General features: G+C 40.9%; 1 protein-coding gene across 1 annotated transcript; it reads right to left on the minus strand.

The window, feature by feature from the left end:
• HEY2 (hes related family bHLH transcription factor with YRPW motif 2) lies at positions 2,485-14,843 on the minus strand. Its single transcript, XM_018052952.1, has 5 exons — positions 14,567-14,843; positions 12,557-12,635; positions 12,333-12,416; positions 9,725-9,806; positions 2,485-5,435 (listed from the first exon to the last, which is right to left on the minus strand). Exons 1-5 carry the CDS (start codon positions 14,647-14,649, stop codon positions 4,750-4,752), a joined length of 1,014 nt encoding a protein of 337 aa, XP_017908441.1. The 5' UTR covers positions 14,650-14,843; the 3' UTR covers positions 2,485-4,749.

The following is a 15,143-nucleotide window of genomic DNA, read 5'->3' on the forward strand; positions in this document are numbered from 1 at the left end:
GAGAAAATTTGACTTTGTTTTTACTGCAATGAAAACACAAAATGACTGCAATGCAAGCTTAAGGCAAGAAATTTTGGAGTTAACTTGCCTTTCGGTTCCTTAAAAAAAAAAGAAAAGCTTACGAGGCATTCTGTTACATGCATATTCCATTTCATATGCATAAATCTCTTCATTCCCACAGACTAATAGAATGACAACAGAGGTCAAGGATACAGAATACTCAGCTCTCAGAAGACTGAGAATTTAGAGGCATATAAAAATGTCTCTGGATACAAGATTTTTGAAAAATTATACACATATAAACTGTTAACTGTTATAGAAAGCATGCTTAACAGCAGGTGGAAAATTTTAGGTTAGTTAAAGAGCCCTTCCTGATAACAAGACTTGTTAAAGTGAGCGGATTACTGAGTAGGTCTTCACAAGCCAAACGAAGAGTGTTGTTTTATGACATGATGGACCTGGAATGTATAAACATTCAGAATAATCCATCATTTTCCCCTAAAAGAAAAAAAAAAACCCTTAACTTTTATGTCTAATGGAAGACAGGAATTTTTCTCAAATTCAATTCTCTCAGCTATCTAGTAACTATTTTGCCTCACTTTTGTCAGCCACCTTGACTGAGATCATAGAATATTTTTTGATAGCTTTTACAGAGGGTAATTTCACTGATTAAGATAAGGAGTTTAAAACTTTAACTCTCAACTGCTTGACAGTTGAAAGTTAAAACCAGGGAATTGCCAAAATAATTTCCTTTTATGTTGCATTATTATAAAGTGCAGTTATTATTTTTTATCTTTTCACATACTAAATGGGAGAGATGATAGTGATTTTTATGCTAATTTACTCTTGTCTTTAGCTCAAAGTGATCTCAGGCAGGTTGAAACTTTTGGTTAGTCTGAATGAGTGAGTCCAAAAGTTCTGCCAGAAGCTACTGCCTAGAGGTCAAAGGTATGGGCTTAAGAATCAGAGAGGCCTGGGCTGACTCACAGCTCAAACTGCTAGGTTTGACCTTGGAAATCAACCTCTTCTCCATTCCTAACACACAACGATAATAAGACTATCTCCTCTATAGGACACTTAACCAGGCTTCAATGAGGTAACAGACGTCAAGCACTTGACATGGAGCTTAGCACAGAAAATGGAACAGTATTAATAGTATTACGTCTTATATTTGTTTTTAGACTAGTGACTTACAGTGTATTGTTGATTCTGTCAGTCTTAAAAGAGGACCTGACTCCCTGACCAACCAACCCCATTCCAGTCTATTCTTCTGAAGTTAGAAGAGGGGGAGAAGGTGCCACCTGGTACCTGAAAAACCATTTCCCATCTGCCTCTGGCCTCTCGTACAAGACTGTCTATGGAGCTAAGGGATTTTTCTTCTTTTAAAGATATCTCATTCAAGTTCAAAGACTTATCCTTCATTCCAAAGAACACAAGCTATAGTCACAGTTTATGATGTCGTATGTGCTGTAATGCTTTGTTGTAGTTGCTAAATTATTCACAACCTCGGTTATTGCTTAGATCTTAAAAGAATTACAAAGGGAAGTCAAACTCCTTTCTTCAGTAAAATGCAGAAGTAGGAAGAGTCCCATTGGGCAATAAAACATGAAAAGCTTAAAAAAATACATCTATCTTTAGATCATTAAACCATTACAAGGTCAATCCAGATTCTTTGATTTGACTAGACTCTTGCTGATATTTTTAAAGAAAGCTAAATCCCCCACTTTTTAATCTATGTACATTTCTAGCCACGGATTCTTAAAATTACATTTGAATATATTATTATTGTATCACCTCAAATGCAAGATGCAATTTTTTAAAAAGTTTCACACTTTGGAAATTGGAATATGTAAAATTATGTTGTGGTGGTACTTTTCCTTAAATACTTAAACTGATAGTGTACTTTGTAACTGATGGAGTCTTAGACTTGCCGAGATAGGAAATTCTAAAATCATCTTGCTTTGTGATTACTTTTACCTTGCACTAATTATTGGTAAATGGGACAAGTTAAGTACATAATAAGAAAGATAATTTAAATTGGCATCTTTAAGACTGAGGATACATTTGTACATGTGGATTATAAGCCAACAGTCTAGTTAATATTTGGACTCTATGTTTAACATTACTTTAAAAGTCCCTTAGATTTCTCCGAATATGATAGGAAATGTCGTATTTGTAACTGCAAAAGATCCCAAGGAGAGAAAGAGCCTCCCTAGTTTGTTTCTAGAAACCCCTTTCCTCATTTTCAGGGCACCTGTTTCTTTCGAGGGTCCCTGCTAGGGACCCAGTATCTTTAGGAATACTGAAAACCCTTAGCAACTATGTAACATGTTGGCTGGCAAATATTTTAATCAACTCAATTGAAAAATAATAACCAATATCTAACTGAAACAAGAAGAGAAAAAGATGAAAGAAAGAAAGAAGAGGGGATTTACTTTCAATATTTAATTCAAATTTAAAAAAATCCTGATCACTAAAAGTTTACAATCTACAAAAAGTTATTTGAATGCTGTCATTACAACAGGCACAGAATCAACTATTAGATCCTAAATCAAAATTATTTCTATGCCTGTTATCCATAAATCATGACTAAGAAACAAACTCCAAATACCACTAAACCCATTTTGCTGTTACCTAATCCCATCAGAGCTAACTGACAGAAAATAACCGCAGAGCTTACAGACAGGAACAAAGGTGATCTGTTTTGGCTCATTTTTTTCACCCACTTACAGAAAGAAAAAATAAACTATATGCTTGATTTTTCAAAATTAAAATTATTTAAGAGGACTCCTACTTTTTCCTTTAACTCTAAGCATAATTGATAAGCATAATAAGAACATTTAAAAAATCTTCTCCTATGTTTGGCCCAATAGTTTCAGAAACTCTGAGATAATCTATTTTAGGCTTCACTGAAGGAGGGCTCCCTGCATAGTTTCTACAGCATCAAAAGAATCTTGAGGTAGGTACAGAGCAAGTGATGTTTCAAAAACACTCTATAAATATTTGAGTTACAACACGTATGACACAAACTTATTACCTTACGATCAGTATACTATTATTTGATGTTATGCTATTTGACTTTTCCGAGAACTATGCTAAAAATAAAAGGCAGAAGAAACCAATCACTTCTTGCCTCCGAATGGTATCATACTCACCTATACTTAATTGATTTTCAAACTCAAATATCTGTTATTTTCAAGGCTGTGAATTATACCAAATGACTTAGAAAAAGAAAAGCCAAGGCTTAATTTGTTAGTGAAACAAGGCCTTTCTTGAAATTCCTGTAAACTTTCATTCTGCAAAGCAACTCATCCACATTAAAATGGTCAAAAAGGACTTCATTTAATTAGTGATATGTAGACTTTTGCATAGAAAAAGGTTACAAAGTAATGCATAGAAGACTAGGTACAGTAATTTTTAAAACAAATATTTAAAAGTATAATTTTGCATAATGTTTAACATTCTCATAATGTTTATTGCTTTCTCCACACAGCAGAGAAATGAAGTGCATAATAATACATGCTGTGTCTTTGTCTTTCAAACATAAAATCTCATGTGCTCAATTTCAAAGTATTAAGAGATTATTTTGTTGTTAAACAAACAAAAACAACAAAACCAAAACACATTATGTAGCACTAGTCTAGGCATGGACAAAAATAATTTATGTACATCCCATTGAATACATTCATCTTGATTTGGGATCAAATGCAATCACAAGCTTGACAAAGGACGTTTAAAAATTGTGGCTTTTCTTTTACCATTGTTCTCTCCCTGCCTCATCACTTCCAGAAATGCAACTTCTCTCCAAAAGGTGACAATAGATTTTACATGTTATTGGGATGAAATCAATAAGATAAATATGTAAAAATTGTCCAAATGATACAGAATAAATTAAACTTTTACAACTGGAGAGTTTTCAAGTTGGCATGAGTCAGACAGGCTCTGGTGGGCACATAGTAAGCAACTGCTTCTAGGTGCACTCTATAAATGCATGGTTTATATAAAGAAGCACCACGTTTTGAGCCATGAAAGAAAATGCCTGGGGGTCTGCAGGCAGGGCAGAACTGCTTGTTAATCTGAGCACTGATGTAATAATTGCTTACACTAATGCATTGCTAAATGTCACCACTTGGCAAGTCTGTACAAAGAAAGCAAACTAAGATAAAACTAGGACTTTCAACTTGAAAATTATTTTCAGCAATCCTTTTGGCCAATAAAAACCTGCTGGTTTCAACAGAGTGCTCTTCTCTTGTATTGAAGTATCTGCAGCCTAATGCAGGACTTCTGTCCCTTATCCTTTCTTAACCCAACCTCTACACTCTTCTTTACTTGTGCAATATTGTATGTTCAAAAGAAAACTTTACTAGCTCAGGCACTTATGAAACACAAATATTTTTTCCCATCTAGTTTCAAGAGAATTGAGTCAGGTCACTTTTCTTCCCCAATTCAGACATCCTGATGCACTGGCTGGATGGTATGGTCCATATATTTTCCAGGAAACTTCTAAATGGAAACAAGTGTGAAGTTTTCAAAAGTTGCTGATGTCAAGTTACAAATCGCCTTAAACCAAAACAGAGGAAAAAAAGATAATACCACATTTCCACTTGTGAGGTTTGTGTCTCAAACAGCTTTACTGTTCCTTTGCGGGTCTGCAGACATCTCTATGGCTACTTCCACGGTTGCAGAGGTTTTAAGCTGACTCGGAAATGAAGGACATTCAGTTGCTACTGCGAGGAGTTCCGTGAAACCTTAAAAAGCTCCTACTTCTGTGCCCCAGGGTCGATAAGGTTTACTGTTTGTTCCACTGCCTGTCTGCTGAGGGCTGGACGTGGCTGATACCGACAAGGGCGGGCTGATGGCTGTGGCAGCTGCCACGGCGGCAGCTGCGTTTGGGGGAAGCATGGGGAACGCCCCAGCAAAAGACAGAGGGAAGCTGTGCGCGGCCGCGGTGGCCGCTGCCGCGGCCGCGTGGACGGTGGCGGAGAGGGACAGCAGAGACGTGGAGAGAGGCGGCACGCAGGGGGCGACGCTGCCCGTGGCGGGCATCCGCAGGGCGGAATCCGCGTGGGCGAACGTGGCGGTGAGGAGGGCGGAGCCGTGGGCAGGAGGCACTTCCGACGTGGTGGACAGGCGACAGGGCGTGGACTCCGAGGCGTGGAGGCCGTTGGGTTGGAGCAGGGCTGCCGGGAGGTGGTGGAAGGCCGCCGCCCAGTGGTGCGGATGCAGGGGGTGATGGTGGTGGGCCAGGGAGGAGGTCATGGCCGCCGCCTCCCGCTGCGAGGCGCAAGAGCTGAGATGCGAGACCAGGCGCACGCGCAGCGGGTCGGAGGAGTCCAGGCCTTCCACCGAGCTCAGGTACCTCGCCACTTCCGTTAAGCACTCCCGGAATCCAATGCTCATGAAGTCCATGGCAAGGGCGTGTGCGTCAAAGTAGCCTAAGAGGGGGTTCGAGCACAGTGCAGGCCAGGAGAGACAGCGAGGGAGACAGAATGATAACCATTAGAAAAGTAAGCACCGGCTACGTTCCACCCTCTCCTTCAGAGATTTAAGTACAGCTAGGAGAAGGCAATGGCACCCCACTCCAGCACCCTTGCCTAGAAAATCCCATGGATGGAGGAGCCTGGAAGGCTGCAGTCCATGGGGTCGCTGAGGGTCAGACACGACTGAGCGACTTCACTCTCACTTTTCCTTTCATGCACTGGAGAAGGAAATGGCAACCCACTCCAGTGTTCCTGCCTGGAGAATCCCAGGGACGGGGCAGCCTGGTGGGCTGCCGTCTATGGGGTCGCATAGAATCGGACACGACTGAAGTGACTTAGCAGCAGCAGCAGCGATCCTTTCTGAAGATGTTGCCAGCTATTTATGGCCGTAATTTTTGCAGACGTTAAGAAAGTATACTTTGCAATTCACATGTGTGACAATTCTGGTAGTGCTATACACTACAGCTGTTCTTGCAACCAAATATCACAGTGGGGGTAAAAATTAAGAACATCTGTGTTTCAAACACTTCCAGAAAAAAAAAAAAATGGTGTCTCTTTTGTATGGTGGGACAGTGAAATTCTCTAGTAAACTTTTGCACGGGTATTACAGAGGACCAGTCTCTCTGTCTCTGTCACATGAGTTAGAGATTAAAGGGTTTATCGGAAACATCCTCACTCCCTTGGCACTTGTAGAAGAGATGTGAAAAACACACAACCAGATTGAGGACTTTGTTAGAAATGTGCTAGAACTGCTTAATAAAGTCACACATGCTTCGTGACTCGTGGTGGTTTTTTTTTCTTAATTGACAAAATGAAAACGCCATTCTTTGTATGAAAAAAATTTAAAGAAAGAAAAATGATTTTTTAAAATGTGGTTACTAATTTGAAGATCGGATTTTTCTATCAGGTAATAATATGAGGCTCCTTGGCTGCCATGAGGTTACTATAACTCCTAGCTTTCCTGAAGTTCAAATATAAATTTATTTCACTGGTTATCTTAGTTTAAGTTTTTTCTGGCATTTATTCAAGAAAAAAAATATATGTTAATTATGTCCGTCTGTATGTTTGTACCCCTACACATAAGGTTATTATCATAAAAATGGCTAAAGTCCATCACATTTATGGGAATCTCTTTTTATCCAAAGATAATACATTAGAATAGAAAATAATAACATCTGACTAGTATCAGTTCCAATTTAGGGTACTGATAATAATCAGAGATTTGGGGAAATGTCACCACTTTGAATTAGTGACCTCTAGTATGTACAAACACATCCTTCTCAGATTTTTTTTCTCATTTGCAAGTTTTTTTAAAAAACAATTTTCAAATTAAAGTGTAGTCTACTCACTTTGGGAATGTGTGTATATATAAATGACAAATATCACATTCAAACAAGATTATTTTCATCTAAGGCATTTACTGTATTATCTTTTTTGTTTTTGTAGATCAAAGTATTACCTGTTTCATTTATCATCTATTAACATTTAAACTAACTTATCCTATAGTTTGACTTTGGAAAAATAGTTGTCACAGTATTAAAAGTTCAAGAGCTAGAATTCCAAGAGAAACCTGGAAGTCCCAAAAAATAAATTTGGGGAAAATATATATACATTAAGATAGTAACAGCACAAAGCTGACGTAAGAGAATATCATGAAATGTGGAAGACAAGCAACAAAAATCATTATCATCCCAGGCCTTCAGCACAGTTAGCCATAAAGCCCCTGACATTTGGGAGGTAAAGTTCTTCCTGAAGATGTCTCCAAAGAAAGATGTCACATTAAGTGTCCTTAGGGTTCTCTGCAAGGCTTTGCAGACTTCTGACTTCCGCGAGAGAAGGGAGGTAATCATCAGAGTAGACAGAGTCCAGAAACGCAGAGGGATCTAGAAATTTAGATTACTCTAAATCTTCTCTAGAAATTACTGCCTTAGCAAAACAGACTAAAGAATAGATCAAAAGAATTGAACCCCAAGAGCTTCCAAGAATTTTCATGACTAGGCACAAAGTAATTGAAATTGGTGACTTGCTGGCTATATATTGTTGCACATGGCTAAGTTCTCTGTTGCATCTTAAGGCATATAAATTATATAATTCCTATTCTACTGCTGAATGCAGAGGGAAACCACGATGAGCAGCTGTTTCCTGTGACTGGATCTTGGGCCAATAATAATAGCAGAGGGGTCCACGCCACTTCCATCACTGCTCTATGGGCTTTAAGTGACTAAACTCACAACAACATGGTGAAGTGAACACTCTCACTGTCCTCATTTTATAGATGAAGAAACAGGGCTTCAGAGAAGGTTAGTAACTTATCCAGGATCACAGAGCTTAAAAAAAAAAAGAAAAAATAGCAGAGCCAGGATTTGAAACCAGGCAACCTAACCGCAGAGTCTCTGCCCTTCGCCAGTACATTCTGAGGCCCCATAGTTGCTGTGAGTCTAACAACTTGCGCCCACACTGCCAGCCCCTCCTCCCCCCAAGGCCCACACATTCTCTGGTGAGGTGACCTCTCTAATGACCGGGCAGTCAGGCGACTTGTATGGAACTTGCTCGCAAATGTCTGTTCACAGACTATTTTGGGACGGATTTTAGGACTGTTCAGGTAGCCCAGAATAGCAACCAAGATGGAACTTCGTTTTTATACTAAGGCATAAGAACAATATTACTCTTTAGAAGTATAGCTCATGCCAACTATTTGAAACGCTGATAATAATTCTTAGCTTTACAGCTAACGGTGCCAAGAGAGGTAAAGCAATCAAACAGCTTTCCCCTGCAGCATCTCTAACTCAATCAGTCTCCTAATATCTCGAGGTAGCACGTGTAGAGACAGACTCAGGGGGCTGTGGGGACCCTTGAGAATTCAGTGCTGCTAGTACAGGCCTCCACATGTAGGTCAGCACCTGTGTCTCAGTTTAAAGGTGGGGGCAGTGGCTAAGCTGGGCTGGATCACTAGCATCTACAATTTCATCCAGTTCTCTATTATGTAAGAATATTTGCATGCTTTGCGGAGGGTTACATTTTAATGAGAAGAAATCACAATTCCATACCCATTCAGTATGTTTATTCATGCAGGATGGTTCCTTGACCAGGGATAACAGAGGGTAAAAAGTCACACTGCGCGTGAGGGCATCTCTTTACCACAGTCACCCTCCACCTGACATAGGTAGAAAGACGCTCAGAGCTGATGTTCCACAGGTCCTCGGCTGGAGTTAAATACTGAAATACTTGGGCACCAATTGGTAAACAGCTCTTTCTCTCCAGTGCCCTGCTTCTGCCCTGATCTAGGGAAAACGCTGGTGCTCTGCACTAAAAGTTAATGCTGAACAGAGAGAAGCCTCTAGGGTGTAGCTGCAGGGCTTCCTCTTTGTGGTACCCTCTCCTCAGCCAGTTATCAAATATATGGACTAGCACCCTTGGGTAAGACGAATACCAAAGGCCTTCTTGAGGGTGAAAAAGATACAATGGGCAAAATCAAGTCTGAGTGATATGCAAGAAGTAAGATAATGAAATCTGAATCAATCAGCGTTCAGGATCTCAAGTCCATTTATACCATGAAGTGAGGGTCTGTCCCTGAGACCCCTGGACTATTCTTCCCTAAATCACTATCTGGTACAGAATATATCTCTCCATGGCACTGGGCCAGGGCACCTGCTCCTGTTTGCTCTCTGCAGGAATGACTGTTCCATCAGTGATTTCCAGGACAGAGATTCACTACCTGCACTTGAAATGCTCTGTGTGGTCTAAATCCAAGACCAATCAGAGTCTGAAAACAACAATGAAAATTCACTTCTTTTGGAATAGCTGCATGATACTGAGTTCTAGCCTTGATTTAATGGGTGGAGGGGAGGATGGAGGGGGAGGGAAAGAAGAAGATAAAAAGATTGCCTCTAACCTCCTGTTTATGTTTGGATGTTTGTGTGTTTGTTTTGTCTTTGGTACAAATTCCAGCATGCACTTCTGAAAGTCCCAAACAAACCTCTGACCAGGCTGCTGTGAATGAAGACTTACTCCCACAGTACTATGAAAGCAAACACAAGCCCAGGGTCAAGTGCTTCTTTTGTTCCAGAAGTTCTTTCCCACGAGTTCAATCCTGCCATTAGCATTGATTTCCACGGCTTTAATCTGGGACCTCCTATCTCAGCTTGTTAAAGAACTGTTCAACTATGACTTCCTTACAATCTTAAGGAGAAAAAAATGAAAAGAGAAAGGCAGAAAGGAGAGGAGGAATGAAGTCACCGACTTACCTTTACCCCCAGTTGCCTGCAGCATCTTTAAGTGATCTACTGTCATTTGAAGTATTTCAGCTTTTTCTAACTTTGCAGATCCCTGAATAAACAAATAATGAAGTCTCATAAATCCTATGGAAACAGATTTGGAAGAATTTATCCTGAATGTTCATTTTCCCTCTCACTAAGAAATTCTCAGTTTAATTTTTTCACAGAAAAAAAAATCTGAACTCCTTCCAAATTTCACATGAAGACACTAATTATGTCACACCTAGTGACAGATATTTGCCATTTTAACTCTTAAAGAATAAAAGGCATGATAAGTAATTTTTTTATCACAAAAACAATTACACTAAGATCACTCCACCCAAACTATTACAACTGCAAAATTCTCAAACTTTGCATCAATTTCTGCCCTAGTTAATAATATACTTTATTAGGCGAGATATAATAGTCTTCCCTGGTGGCTTAGACGGTAAAGAATTCACCTGCAATGTGGGAGACCCAGGTTCGATTCCTGGGTGGGGAAGATTCCCTGGAGGAGGGCATGGCTACCCACTCCAGTATTTTTCCCTAGAGAATTCCATGGACAGAGGAGCCTGGCGAGCTACAGTTGATGGGGTCACAGAGTTAGACACGACTGAGTAACTAACACTATAGGGCAACTGACACTTAAAGTCTGGATCAGTTGAATCCAACTCTGGAGCAAAAGGAGATAGGATCTCAGCAAATTATTGTTAAAAGCATATTTTTCAAAAATAGAATTCTAAGATGCCTTTAAGGTAATCCATACTACACTACTGTAGGTAGTACCAAAAGTGCAAAAAGGGACTTTCAGAGTTTTTTTCCCCAATAACTACCAGCAGGTGTCACTGTAAATTCCAAGATCATAAACAAGGAAGCATAATCTACCTCTTCATCTAGTAAGCATCAAAAACGCTTAAGGATATCTGAACGCTTTAAAACGGCTCTTAATAAAACTGTCTTGGAAATATATTTTATGCCCATTCCCCCATTTTAAGGCACCTCTGGAAACCAACTGGAATACAAATGTGCCACTTCCAAGCTGTCTCAGAGGGCTGTGGGTGGCTTCTAATTTCTTGGAAGAGCAAAATAATTAAATCAGTATGTTTTCTTGAAAAGGAAACTGCAGTTTATTTCAGGTTCCTATGCTTTACTTGTTTTGTGAAAATTGTCAGCACCCAGTACATGGTGAGAGTGCCAGAGTTATTTAAACTGCTCAAAAGCACACTCTTCTAATCATATTGTGACACAGCCAGCTCACCAGGGTTGGTCGCCAAGCTCAGCAAATGGGAAAGCCTGTGTTTATGGTAACTAACTGCCAAACTACTGAGGTCTGCTTTTAAGGTTTGTTTTAAGTCGACAGTTAAGGGGAAAAAAAAAAAAATCTAACAACCCTCCCTCCTCCCCCAAAAATCACTGAACTGTTCCTTATAACTGTAGACATTTCAGTACTGAAAGTAAAAAATGTCACTGATTACTGATATTTTCATTTTCAGCGTGTTGTGGGAACTGCTACTAATCAAAACTACAACTTGCCCATTATATTTAGCTTATCAGTTTTAGCATACAGAGTGGGTGCCTTTTTTCTTTTAAAAATGTATAATCAATAACATACGACACCTTGTACTTCTGTTCATGTTCAATTTTTCCATGAAGAGGAACAGGAGTTTCAGTGAAAGTGACTAATAACAAAACTGCAGTTTCTGGATAATTTCCAAGGACTTTGTGGGGCTTGCTTTATAATGTTTGTGGTTCATGAAACAACAAAGTGGAATAAACAAACAATGGATGTCTTATATCCTATTTGAAGTTAATTGAAAGTATAACATCTTCAACAAGGGTAAGATGCCATGCTGTTTGAAAGATGCTGTTAGAACTCTGACCGTCAACCATGGAGGCCGAGGGAAAACCACAACTTTTCCAAAATGACAGAGGAAGATTTAAACATTTGGCTTCCTACTTTATCAAGTGTGCAAAATATTTTTTCCTTTTTCTTTTTTTTGGTAAACAAACACTTGAATTCTGAAAAGGGGAATTTATGGCTAGTTTGATTTTTACCAAACTTTCACAAATATGCCTCAAAGTAAACATGATTCTATTAACCCAGGGATTAAAAATGAAACCAAGTGGTTTGGTAAATAAATTTTGTTAGTACTATTATTTAGGAAATAGAATGAGAGATGTTACTTCCTTTTTTAATAAAAAAGCTTACTTAAAAGAATAGTTAAAAATAGTTTGAGACAAAAAATGAAATTTCACGTAGATATCTTTTCTGTTTTTTTTTTTTTTTTAAGAAGACTACTACATACAGCTCGGTTTTAAACCACTACTGGTATTCATAGAAAGAACGGAGAAAGCATGGACACGTTACCCTGAAGGGGAAAATAAGCTAGAGAATGGAAATGTTTTTCAACTTCATGATGGATTATGTTTTTAATAGTTTTGCCACAACAAAGCATTTTATTGAAATAGCTGCTGTGTGCCAGATCAGGGCACATACACCATTATTTTAATGAGCTTTAACAAGAACCCACATTCCCAGATGAGAGAATTAGATTTTTTGAGCTCTTTGGTGGGATGGTCAGGGGTGGGGGCAGCTTACTTGTTTTTCAAAAGCAGTTGGCACCAGTCGTCTCAACTCAGATAAACTGTTATTTATCCGATCTCGACGCCTTTTCTCTATTATCTATCCCCCAAAAAAGCAAAACAACAAGAAAAATTTATGAATACACAGATGATAAAATGATTCATAACGGAAAAATACAACTGCTACACGTTAGGCAGGATTACAGGAAACAAAAAGAAAAAAAATAAAGAATCACATACCCCTCTCCTTTTCTTTCTTGCCATAATCTGAGATGTTGTTGTTGGCGAATTCGACCTAATCACAGAGCTAGTACTTTGCCTACGAGATAAGAAGAGTTTCTCAGGTGCTGGTTGAACATAACAATTGTTTCTTCTGGGTGCTTGAAGGCACCCACGAAATAATTCAGAGAGAGAGCATTGCTCAGATCAGTGTTATTTTATTCTTCTTATTCTTAACAAACTTTGCTTTCAGCTCTTTCATATCTTTTCAGGAAAGAATCATGCCATTTTTTTCTTTTAATGAGTAATCCAGATGCCAAATCTACTGGCAGAAAACATCTCTAAACTTTTATTGGTCTCCCAATGAAATACTTATGGGCAGTCAGGGTGAGAAGTTAGATATTAGTACTTCCTAGTTCCACTCATAAATGTTTCTTAAAAGTCAGCTAATCTCTAATAGCATCCCTCCTCCTCCCTGAGGTCAGACCCACTAAACAAAGCAATGCTATTGTAAAATAAAGGCCATGTTTAGCAGTATTATCAAACAGATATACAGTCACCATATGTCAAACTGCTGTTCCTAGATGCAGTCTTTAAGATAAACAGAAATTATCTTACTATTTCAAAACTCCAATTAGTCATACAGAAAAAAAAAGACAAATTCAATGTTTTCTGTGTCAATTTTCCAAAAGAATGACCCTAAATTAAATATGCCACCAAGAGAAAAATTAAAATTAGATCAACTATTAGGTAAATACTTTACTTTGAAAATAAAACTCTAGGTGAGTATCTCTCAGCCTTCAATCTAAGCTTAAAACTCTTGAGTTGCAACCCATCTTCAGTTTGCTAATAAAAAAATATTTTGTATCAAAAGTTCAATCAAATCACTGCACCGTCACATAATTTTTTATGATACATTCTAGTTGGTCTCTGTTTCTCTTCATAATTCATGGATACTCTGCTTTTTCATGTTCTCAAATTCTCCAGGTTCCTGTTATTTGTTCTTTCATTTTAGAAATGTTGTGCACACCAGGTTCTTATTACCTCACCTTCTCACTTCTGGATCTTATTTCTGAATTAACTGTTCCCCTCATTCCCACCCCTTCTCAACTGGTTTCACCTTTCACACATCTTTTGTTTTTCAGATCTCATTTTTGTAAGATGACACACTTTAATAAGATACTTTGGAAACAATATTTCAAGTAAATATCTGTGCTTCTGCTGATTCCAGGCTAAGGTCTGTACATATTAGAATAATATTGAAAGAAAACCAGTTTTCCAAAGGTAGAAAGAATTTTACTCTTGAGTGACAGCTGCAGATAAATAATTAAGGAGCTTCTGGGGATGCCAATTAGAAGCAATTATCATTTGACCCGCCTTGGCATTAAAACGCCTCCATAACCTCCCTCTGTCACTGCAGAGTGGAGGTCTGGCTTCTGTGATCACGATCCCCGATCTTTTCCAGACTTAGGAACGAGCAGTAAGAGAGAGGATGCCCGAAAGACTTGTCACTCACACCTCCGTCAACCAAGTTACACTCGACCAACCTGGAAATCTCAAACTACTTAGCCTTGCCATCGCAAACTGCTTTAATTTCTTCAAAAAGCAAGTCATCTTTTAGCATCTTTAAAAATTAAAAGTCTTTTTTTCCCCCCTCTCTCTTCGCCTGGCCCATTTTGAAAGTGCTCCCCAACACAATTTCGGTGGCGGGTGCGTCGCGGGGTCGCCCGGACGTGTGAGTCCCCGTGCCCAACGCTGACAGCCGGGGGACCCTCCTTCGCCAGCCCCTGCACACTTCCAGCCGCGTCCCCCGTCTTCTCGCCCCACCCCTCGAGTGCAAACCCACATGCCTCGCCCCACCCCAACACGCGCTCCGCGAGCGCCCACCACTCAAAAGTATTCCAGGCAAAACTTTCCCCTGCTCGGTTAGAAGGCGGCGGCGAAGAACCCTGGGATGTCCAACGAACCGCTGGTACACAAAGCTCCCCGATGCCTCGGGCTCCGGACAGCTCCCGCCGAGCCCGCGCTCACCCCGAGTAATTGTTCTCGCTCCCCACGTCGATGGTCTCGTCCATGTCGCTCTCAGAGGTCGTTTCCTCGCAAGGGCGCTTCATCGCGGAGAGGACCGCGCGGGGCGCAGCCGGGCCGGAGCCACGGACGCCGAGCGGGACGCAGCGCCCTCCCTGCCTTCCTCCTCCCGCCCGCCCTCCCTGGGCCCCGGCAGGCGCGGCTCCGGCGGCGGCGCGGTCAGCTCCTCGCGGCTCTTTCCCACGCCGCAGCCCAGCCCGGCCGCAAGAGCCGGCGCCGGCCACGCCTCCCTCCCCGCGCGGGCGGGGCCCCCTCGCCCGCCACCCGCGCGCAGGCCCCCGCCCGCTCCGCCGGGCACCGCCTCCCCGGGGGCCAGCGTGACCTGGGATTGGCTGAGGCGGAGGGGCGGGGCCGCCTGGCCAATGCGGGCCGCGGAGCTCGGGCTTGAGGCGTGGGAACTCGGCCGCGCCTCGGCGGCCCCGGAGCTGAGCGCGGGTGGGGAGGCGCCGTGGCGAGCGGGAGCGCGAAGTTGCTAACTCTAGATAGGGAGGCGCGCGGACGTGGGCACGGGCGCCGGCGC

The sequence above is a fragment of the Capra hircus genome, chromosome 9, assembly GCF_001704415.2.
Source record: "Capra hircus breed San Clemente chromosome 9, ASM170441v1, whole genome shotgun sequence".
NCBI classification, from domain to species: Eukaryota; Metazoa; Chordata; class Mammalia; order Artiodactyla; family Bovidae; genus Capra; species Capra hircus.